This window comes from Prorops nasuta, unplaced genomic scaffold (assembly GCF_024137725.1).
Source record: "Prorops nasuta isolate Cenicafe-Biocafe unplaced genomic scaffold, Cenicafe_Pnas_1.2 PNAS00002, whole genome shotgun sequence".
NCBI lineage: Eukaryota > Metazoa > Arthropoda > Insecta > Hymenoptera > Bethylidae > Prorops > Prorops nasuta.
Genome location: NW_027116799.1, coordinates 5,818,279 through 5,828,499, shown reverse-complemented (window position 1 = coordinate 5,828,499; position 10,221 = coordinate 5,818,279). Strand labels below are relative to the sequence as shown.

Here is a 10,221-nt window from a genome sequence, read left to right as displayed (position 1 = left end):
TAATACGATAAAAGTGCAATAACGAATTAATTCAGTTTATTTTTATAATATATTTGAATTAAACGTGATATTGTAGATTTGTTTTATTCCACGTTTGTACTTATTGATAAAATATTTGCAAAAAAACAAAAAGGGAGAAAATATCTTCAACATTTTTATTCACCTATTTTATTTATGTAAGAATATTTTTCTCGTTTCTCTTATATGTATATAAATATTATACTATACAATAATCATCATTATTGTATTTTAGGATCAAGTGTCAGGCGTCCTTGCGTATGCGTGTATGTGTGTGTGTGTGTTGCGTGTTTATCTTCATTGGTTGTAATAAATAATATAATACTCTCGTGAATATATTATTATTAACGCTATAATAATCTAAAACTAAATGTACCACGTCGAAATTTTAAGTGCTCACTCGAAGCACCAGTTTGGACGATCGTTTCTATCTGAAACCCTGAGTGATCTAAATTCTAAAACTATAATATATTATGTATATGGTTTTTGAAATGGACGATACGTCCTAGTTGATCAGTCCCGCACAATCAAGCCTGTGCATTTATCTAAGCTATTTGCACATAGGACTTTGTAGCACGAAACTTGTAACGTAAATCTTTTCTGCTTGGATAATTCCAACTATAAGGATTATAAACTCCAGTCGCATTTGATGGAATACGTTGAAGAAGAAGAAGAAAGGAGAAAAATATCGAGATCCCGACCTACTCTATACGGGATTGGAGCAGATTCTTGCCAACAGTGGTTTTGAATCCTGATACTCCTTGGGTTTGTATGGACTCATTGGAGACTGGCAAAGACACTCTCAAATGGTCTTTTTCCTTTTACCCTCGATACCCCCGGTACACAAGTGGGTATACTCCGCCTTGGCGCTTAAAACTTCGATAACGTCCTCTGGAAAATTAAATACGTCGTTACGTAGCCTCATCAGGAATATCGAAAAACTATAAACTTAAAAGAAAATTCAATCAATGAAGTCCTTACCAAAGCATACTGTCCCGTTACTATCGTCTCTACTGATTTGATGGAATGTTTCTTCAATCTCGTCCTCGGGCATGTGCATAGACAACCTCAAAGCTTTTCTCAAAGCTGGCAGCGTTAAACTTTTAGCTCCCTTCGTATCGATAACCTGACCCGATAAATAGATTAATAGAATAATTTATAGATTTTCACAAAGCTATGTATATATTCTTAATCTATTATTTTACTTACATCGAATGCGATCGAGATCAAATCGAGCTCGGAAGTCGCATTTGCTGTCGCTAATACTGTAAACAAATATTCCTCGAGATCTATCTTGCCTCGATCATGCTGAAATAAGAAAATCCAAGATATCAAGATCGTGCGAAGCTTAATAAAATAATTTAAAAGAGTATAAGAGAAAAAAACAATATGTGTTATATTTACTCGATCATGAACTTTAAAGAGTTGCTGCACAGTTGGTTCCCTCTCGTCCAACCTGAGTATTCTAGCGAATTCGTGTAAATCCACTTCATCACCAAATCTCTTGGTTTTTTTCTGTACTAACTCTTCTTCCGTTTTAGCAGTCACCAAACTAGAGCAAATTATTCATAATGTATTAAAGAAATAAAATCGAAAAGGCCCGCTAATAAAACGTTGCACTAACTTACCCAAGCTTTGATCTAAGCTTGTGAGCTTCCACGATAGTAGGGGCGTGAGGTATATGCAACTGATGAGCCTTACTGATAATTCTGCAATCGTCGTATGTATAATCTGATACTGGAATCTTCAATGCTCTAAAATAAAAAATGATTGCAAAAGTGACGAACCTGTTATACTAAGATGGAATGAGTTATGTCGAACGACAGAGATTTATAGACGATACTCACTCAGCCATGAGACGTCGAACGTTATTCGCATATAATTTAGGATCAGTTTTTTCAGCCTCGTTTGGCTTGTAAACCGGAAGAAACTCAATTTCGCAGCTGCTGTTTAATTGGGTTAAAGTTAACCAAAGTAATTTTAATCTACAAAGGAGAATGATTGATTTCGACTGATTAAAATTGGCACGAATGATATTTATGTAATATAAAAATTAAGTTGCTTACGCTCCCGGACCTTCCCACGTCCAGGTGACGGTGTCCAACTTGTTGGGATATCTGATGCAAACTGGCTGCACTGGAACACCAGGATAAAAAGCACCTGACTTGAATGTGATTAGGCAGGACCTATTTGTACACGTTCCCTCGGGGAAAATCATCACCTATGATAATAATTAATTTTTATAATTGTTATATCTCGAAAAAAAGAAAAGTAGTGATTAGTGCAGAATTTGTAGTCTACCGGGCAACAAACTTACTTGCGGCCAGTCTTCTTTGGAAGTGGCTCGTTCGATAATTTCCTTGATCGTATTTTGCCTGGAATTAGGATCATCCCGCCACACATAGACCGGCTGCGTGTAGTTTATCAGTTCTGTGCAGATTTTGATGGAATATTAGAATCAAAAAGTTTTGTTTAAAGGGCGTAAATTTCAAATTTAAAGGAGCCTCCCCCCTTTACCCAGGAATTTTAATTCACGCGAGCACATTATCTACACGCTGCTACCGTTCTCACTCGGATCTCATTAAGCATCGTTTAATCTCGATCCTTCGTTATTATTCGTTCTTAATAATCGTACCGTTCAAAATTTCTACAATTTAACCGCAAAATTATATGCTCTACCGCAATATCTAGCCATCGTTACTTATTCCCCTCCCGGCACCAGTGGTGAATGGGACAGATTATTTGAAATTTTGATTCGGATGCTAGCGAGTCGTAATGAAAGTGAAATATTAAAAAAAAAGAAAGAAGGAAAAAAAAGGGAAAATGCGAATAAATGATGAATATACAGATAAATTGAGATGGTGAAAAATGCAGGCCTGCCCTTGTTAGACGTACTTCCGATAAATGGATTGAGGCCCGATTCGCGCCTGACGATGATCGAAGGAAATCCAGTGACGTAGACAATTCCTCCATCCATGAATGTGGAATGCGGTGCAACGACCAGGATTGGTGCCTCGACTCGCGAAGCTTGTTTTCCACGCACCACGATTCTCATCCCTCCTGCTTGGTACGTCAGTCGGCCCAGAAAGCACAACCAGGGCACTATTTTTCTGCAGGTTTCAATCAACAATAACACATCAGTTGACTCGCTTCGTTCTATTATCACAATTACGAATTATCTTTATTTAACATCGCAAGATTCCTTAAGTTCCTCTATTGTTGCTTTTTTTCTCTCTCGCTCTCTCGACGTACGCTCGTTATCCATCTAATTATCAATTGCCTGTCGCTTCTCGTTCAACCGAATTGTTAGCACAAAGGCTCCCAATACCCGTTTTTTATATAGTTAGCTCAAAACAATGCATAGAAATAATGAGATGATTTTTGGCGGGTTAGTAAGAAAAGTTTTAATGCGCGTTGAATGGTCCCATCCACCACATAACCGTGTCCCACTATGCTATTGCAGCGCAAATCGATGATTAATTTGAACATAATGCTATTGGTAGTGTATTAGTAATAAAAAAAAATTAAAAGAAAAAGAAACAAAGGAAAGAGAAAATTGATTGAAGGCGCAAATTAGCGTTCGTATAAATGGACGGTATTTGCGTGGGAGAGGAGTGGTTGTGGGAGTGAGGGCCTCGGGGAGAAGAGGGAGGAGAAGAACCTGTGGAAGACGTACTTCCGAAGAAGGGTATACGTCCGGTTTCCGCTTTGGCCACGATGCTAGGGCCTCCGAGGTAAACAACCGGAAGTGCGTCGAAGAAGCTGGAGTGGGGCGCAAGCGCCAGCACCGGGGCATCCTTCGTTGGTGCTTTCCGACCCTTGACCTTCAACTGATGGAACCCTCCGCAGACGAACAACGCCCTCATCATCCAGCAGATCACGATTCGCATGTCTCTGCATATGTTTGTTTAGTTCCGCTGTGTTATTTCTATACAGTACACATTCTAGCATACGTCTCATTAACCTACTACTTCCTTTCTCTATCCATAGCCACTACACCACCATATAGGTCATACATACATACACACACACATATACTAATATACTATATGCTGTACTATCTACCTCTATCCATCATGCGGTGACATACAAAATACTAAATTTAGAGGGCATACATCGAACAAATCAATTATTACCGGGATTTTAACATTGTTTTTGTCTTACTATCCCTTTACATACTTTGTTTTTTCTTTTCAATTACAATAGTACTCGACCTTCTAAGAGTTTTTAAATGCAATAATTGAAACTTCCAAAGGTGACTCCATCAATCGAAAGATGCGTACAACGATTATAATATCTTTTAAACGTTTCATGGCCCCGCGGTGACTGCATGTACACATAAATAAAGTTAAATGCGTTAATATGCAATTTCTAATCATGGAAAAGGGATATTAGAGTCTTGGCCAGTGCAAATTCGTGCTATGAATTGTGATAGACAATGGGAATAACATTAGAGTTCTCGTGCAAAAAGAAAATGAGCTTTTATTATCAAGCGGATTTACCGCCTCCATCCTTGAAGTGGTGCCCTTCGTAGGTCCTCTTCCGTAAGTCCGTGAAGACCCAAACAGGCCAATAACCATGCCATTATTACCAAAGCTGTGATAGCTGCTAATCTAAATGGCAAAAGGACTACGGTAAGAAATGCCGTCTGAAACAAACATAAAAAACAAGATCGTGGTTAGTCCGTGTTTATACACACATTAAACTTTACAATTTAATAGAAAAAAAATCAGAGGAAAAGATAAATGAAAGGGAGAACACAATAAATCGTATACATTAGTTTAGTACATATAGCGAATGCGTAGCCTCGAACTTGAGTGTCCCTAATAATCGATTATAACTTATCTATACAATATTAATGGTCTTATGCGCGCAGGGTAAGCCGCGTACCTACAAATTGCGGGTATAAGAGTAGTCAGGAGAAGGTAGACGATTTCCGCTGAAACCTTCAGCGAAACGCAACATTAAGGGTCGAATCTATAGCTCAATTTGTCTCACTTTAGCCTTCAATAGACTGCTATAAGTATTCTATCTGAAAATATTGTCAGAAATGTTCCTGAAACGTTTTCGGACCCTACTTGACACTTTGGCACGTTTTTTATACATGCCTGATGTATGGATAGCTCTATCTCTGTCATAAATAGTGTCTAAAACATTCCTGAAACATTCCACGTGTCAAATTGAGTCCAGAAACATTTTAGGAACCTTCTTGACACAATGTGGAGAGTATTTACAAGGCTGACGCACGAGCTCAGCTTAATTTATCAATACACGGCAACACAACCGCGCGAGTACTAGTACTTCCATAGGACGTTACGAATCTTGAACGTGCATGTGTTGGTGTACGCGTGCAACGGTAGTGCGGCATAGTCGTAGTGTGTAATAGAGTGGCTAACGGAACGGACCAACGGTACTTGCTCCTCACAGCTCTTCTTCGTTTTGCTTCGTAAATCCGACAGATTATCGATACAACCTTGACCATGCCATCAGCCACGGGCCAGATCGAAAAAGAAAGTTTAATCAAAAGGCTGTTCGCTTCTCTCTTCACGCTCTAGCCCACCTTCTCTTTCGACTCCGATTTTGAATTTAACTCGAATAATGAAGATCTAACGTTTATAAAATATTTATATAAAAACTCGTATAGTAAATATAGCGTTAAAAACGTTCATGAAATGTTTCCACCATGTGGATTGAGATCAGAGACTTTAGGAAGCTATATAGAGAAACGAACAGCTTTACCGTTTCGGACATTGAATATTTCTTTTGATCGAAAGGATTTTCGAACAAAGTTCATTGCCACGAATATTTTAATTGGTCTCGTATTCCTTCACTTGCGCTGTCCCATTTTTGTATACTCTTTGCTCACAGCTCAGCCGAGAAAGTAGGACGTGTGGTCTCCGACGAAGTTTCAAACCTTGGTCTGTCCGTGTTAAGGTGCGTTTCCACTTGCAACATTCATCCGTGCAGAGCACTGGCGCATAAGGGTGGATCCAGGCTAATGTGTTTGTGCGTGCATGAACGCTATTTACGCACTAATACTGAAAGATTCTTTAATGTTTTAAGCATTGAATACCTATAGAGGGACTAGGATAATAGTGTTGAATTTTTATGCATTAAATGTAAAAGAATACTAGGGTGGTTGCTCGCTTATACAAATGGTTTTTAGTCTGGTTCCACCCCCTTAGGAGATAATGTTCTGGATTGGCGAATATTGCACATGTAAACGCAACTTTATAAGTGAACAGATTGCACAGTGATTGAAGAAAGTTTACCAAAAAGACAATGAACCTCTTATATAGTTATGCAAACAAGATGCCAACCAAAGTACCATGACCTATTTTTAGATGTCCTCAAAAATTACTCGAAGCATTTGTATATTTTATTATAATAACAGGTCAGTGGTCGGATGGCTCACAAGTTTGGCAAGTCAAACTCGCAAAGATTTTCGAGGTTAGTTTTGCGACGCTAATGAATACACAAACTCTCTGTATACGCCGAAGACTTATTGCATAACGAGTTAACGACCTTTCGTTACTAGCATTTGAATTCGTGCCAGGATATCGCAATACTGGAGAGAAAAGTGGGCCTCCTAGTATCGAAGGGAAAGGGTACGCTAGGAATTTAGGATGCAATGCAGCGACAAGTAGCATGGGTCCATTCCGTTCCGTTTTATTTGGTTCCAATCCATTCTATTCCGTTCCTTTTACTGGCATAACAGAACTCTCACGAAGAAATATTGAATTTCGAAGCCAAGCAACAGTTGTTGCATCGTTCTCGTTTTATATGTATACTATTTTTTTATGTTTTAAACAGCTGTGAAAATCACTTCAAATAATATACCTAATTATATTCAGATGTTGGAAATCTAAGCAAAGTTGAAATTTACGTATGCGTCGCTTTCACAGTGATTTTATAATTTCTTTGCTTTTAAGCATTGCAAAAGTTGCTAGATATAGTACAGAGTTGAATGAATTTAATTTACATGCACACGAGTTCCAAAACTCTGACGAAGAAAATAAAATTTCCACGGTTCAATTGTAAGCAACAAAGGCAACGCGTGATCTTTGTCAACGTATACATATACATTACAAGTATTTTAGGTTTTAAGTCATAGAAGTTATTAAAATTTCATGGCACTAAAGACAAACTGGTTTACATCGAACTTAGGCAATCATAAATCCGGTGAACGCAAATTCTAATATTTTAACCAGTATATTTAAACTTCTAATTATTTCTCAATTATTTTTCAGACAGGAAAGTGTTACAAGAGTTGTTTTTCTTAAAATTCCTTCTCCTGTTTCTAAATTTTTCAGGTTGACACAAATTAATCTCAAACGTTAAGCAACATCAGTCAAGTTGCAACCGAAGAGAAAATACACTTGTGGAAATAATTCTATCGTTTTCTCTGACTAGGTAGAATAGCTTTCCGCTATGCTTGGACAGATGTGGGTCGTGAATGTCAGCTCGACTCCCGGATCATATACTATATACACTGTGCACATGTGGTGTAAAGGAAAAATCGTCATTTTGTCCAATTTCATTGAATTCATAAGTCAATGGATGTACAGACTGTAAACTATGATAGCCTATGAGAAAAGCACTAATTCCACACGGTTGTATAGCTATATATATTGAAGAGTGAAAGTAGCGAGAATTGTAAGTCGAGTTCACGACGAGTGGCTCAAAGCGTACAAGAACTCTACTAATTTGTGCGTTAAAAACAGAGAAATGAAGTCGTAAATTTTAGCACCGTTTTCATTAAAATTTACTCTAAATATGATGTGTTGAGGAGAGAAATCCTCGTACGTTGAAGACTCAAGTGTGTTGGTAGCAGGTTTATGCGATTAAGCCGGATTCTTGAAACTTGGTTCGTGGACTGTGGAATGTTGTGCCCTAAGTAAGTTTATGCCATGCAGTATCACGATGATCGTACAATTTCGTTCGTGCGGGCGTGCCCTAACTGACATTGACAAGTTTACCGAATCTTTTTTAGGTGCGCCACGTGCAACTGGTGTGACACGACCGTTCGTTTAGCCATTGTTCGATTCTGCGTTGCCTCGTCATCTGTCCACTGTAGGTGACCATGTGTACTAATTTTATGTTTGGACTGTACTTTCCTTACAAATATGACCAATCTGCAATTCTTTCAAAATTCGACGTTCAAAAATAAAATCGTAATTATAAATCTTTAAAGCGTGCTATTTTGAGTAAATTATCAAAATTGTTTTATTTATTAAAACGTCAATAAAAAAGTGTACTGTGCTCGTGAAGTTGTGGTTATACTACTCGTTTTGCATATTCTATTAAAAAATAATAATGACAGTAATAAATTCTAATACTTCTAGTTATAAAGTTTAACGTTTTTAAGATTACACCTACTATTAAGAAAACTAGTAAATCGTCTACTTTCCGTCATATTAGTTTTTTTCATTTATTTTCTGAGAATAAATATGGTCACCCTACTTATAGTCTTATGTCCTATAGCCTACCTGTCTTGGATCAACACGCACGACCGGCGAGGAAGTGATTTCTAGCCAGCGGATACGTAACGTCCATTGACAATTAAATCTAGGAATAGTCAGGGGAGCATACAGCGTACTATGGTATACTTGACTCTTGTAAAAAACATATGTGGACAGGTAAGGATGTATACCGCTTGTTCAGGCTGTATTACGACTAGAAATTGTGAAAGTTATTACCAACGTTCGGTGTGCTATGTACTTTTCGTAAAATCAAAGAAACTATTCCTCCTGATATCGTATAGCAATAATGTCAATCAGTTGACCTGTAAGACATATTTAAATATGGCGATAACTTTCTTTTTTTCCATAATAATTTGCATCAGTATAAAATATATACAACATTTTTACTGCTATTTATTTTGCTTCGACCGAAATCCAACCGGTTGCACAATAATCCAGCCATCGATGAGTATTTGTCCAAAAACGAATGAGTAGTTTTATATGCGTTAGACTAGTAAGGCTACTAATCGTGACGGCGCAGTCACTAATTTCACGGCATACAAATTGTACGTCACACTTTCGAATGCAGGCTGGAAAACGATTTGCAATTATAAAATATGCACGCAAATACCGATACACCTAATTACTCATTTTAATTGTGTCTATTCTGAGCAGAAAGGCTGCAAGTTTTTCAAGTATAAAGTTTAAACGATAAGCGTATATATCAAACTGAAAAAATATAATTAAAACGATGAATTAAAAAAATGAATTTAACACTAGAGCTACCGAAACATACAGTTTTTAATTACTCCAGCGGAAACTTTTCGACCATTAAACTGCTAACCAGCATAAAAAACACTATTGAAATGATTCACTGATTCCTATTTCAAATATATGCTAATTAAAGGAATAACGAAACTTTCGTAATACGTTTACATAATTGAAAGTCAGATTTAACAAGTTAAAAGAATTATACATTTACCGCAGGTAGATCTAGTGTGAAAGAGGGGACGAGGGTGGCTTAAGCCGCACGCGCGCGCGCGCGCGTTATAAACAGAAGTAGAAAGAGAGAGACAGAGATAGAGGTGGGGGTGGAAACATGCAGAGACATTCCCCATTAGGTAGGGTGAAATTTCTCAGCGGAATCGATTGGGGTGCATTTCGGGCGACGTAACTGACCTTGAGCTTGTCGTAGGTCGTGTCTAGTTCGAGACGATGAACGAAAGGATTTAGAATGTCTGCTTTGAGACTCTGCGTCTCCATATCTCTTTTAGGCAGTCTCCCGTTCACCTCGTCCATGTTTAATCCGTGCACTTCCGGTGAACTTTCCAGCGAGACAACTAGAATGCGGCAAGAGGAAAGCTGATAAGCGCGTTCCGAGTGACAGTCAGCGAAACATTCTTGTCAAAAAGCTCTCGAGGGGTTCGAAGGAAATCCTTAGAACTCTGGTGGTTTCTACTGGTCGAGCAGTAGAGCGAAACTAACCGAGCCGACTGAGCGACGACGCGGATCACACGGACAGGTCCGTCCGGCCGGGTGGCCTCTGTGCGCCAGCGAACAGAGAAGGGTTCATGAATTGCGCGCGCGCGCGCGCACGTGCATCAACAATACGACCGACGAGCCACGACGACCAACCAACGACGACTGCAGCAGCGTGCAGCAGCAAAGACCACTGCAGCAGAGTGCAGACGATACAGAGTACCACTTCTCTTCTCTGAGTTCACTTCTTTCCCTTCGTTCT

At 38.5% G+C, this 10,221-nt stretch overlaps 1 protein-coding gene across 2 annotated transcripts; it reads right to left on the bottom strand.

Moving 5' to 3' along the window:
- Positions 1-69: 69 nt before the first annotated feature.
- Positions 70-10,188, bottom strand: LPCAT (lysophosphatidylcholine acyltransferase). 2 transcript variants are annotated; one of them, XM_066735412.1, is made up of 11 exons: positions 9,660-10,188; positions 4,521-4,666; positions 2,914-3,128; positions 2,336-2,448; positions 2,085-2,239; positions 1,866-2,003; positions 1,647-1,772; positions 1,423-1,570; positions 1,228-1,326; positions 1,000-1,144; positions 70-909 (listed from the first exon to the last, which is right to left on the bottom strand). In XM_066735412.1, exons 1-11 carry the CDS (start codon positions 9,777-9,779, stop codon positions 821-823), a joined length of 1,494 nt encoding a protein of 497 aa, XP_066591509.1. In that variant the 5' UTR covers positions 9,780-10,188; the 3' UTR covers positions 70-820. The 2 variants fall into 2 exon arrangements, with proteins under 2 accessions (XP_066591509.1, XP_066591499.1); XM_066735402.1 differs by lacking the exon at positions 2,914-3,128 and adding an exon at positions 3,695-3,912 and having other exon boundaries at positions 88-909.
- Positions 10,189-10,221: the final 33 nt, after the last annotated feature.

Bases quoted from the DNA above. Each gene is read 5' to 3' on its own strand.
- LPCAT (XM_066735402.1), bottom strand. From the start codon at position 9,779: ATGGACGAGGTGAACGGGAGACTGCCTAAAAGAGATATGGAGACGCAG. The intron at 1,773-1,865 runs GTGAGTATCGTC...TTTTTATTTTAG, and splicing joins GTTCGACGTCTCATGGCTGA to AGCATTGAAGATTCCAGTAT. The intron at 1,327-1,422 runs GTAAATATAACA...TTCTTATTTCAG, and splicing joins TCTTTAAAGTTCATGATCGA to CATGATCGAGGCAAGATAGA.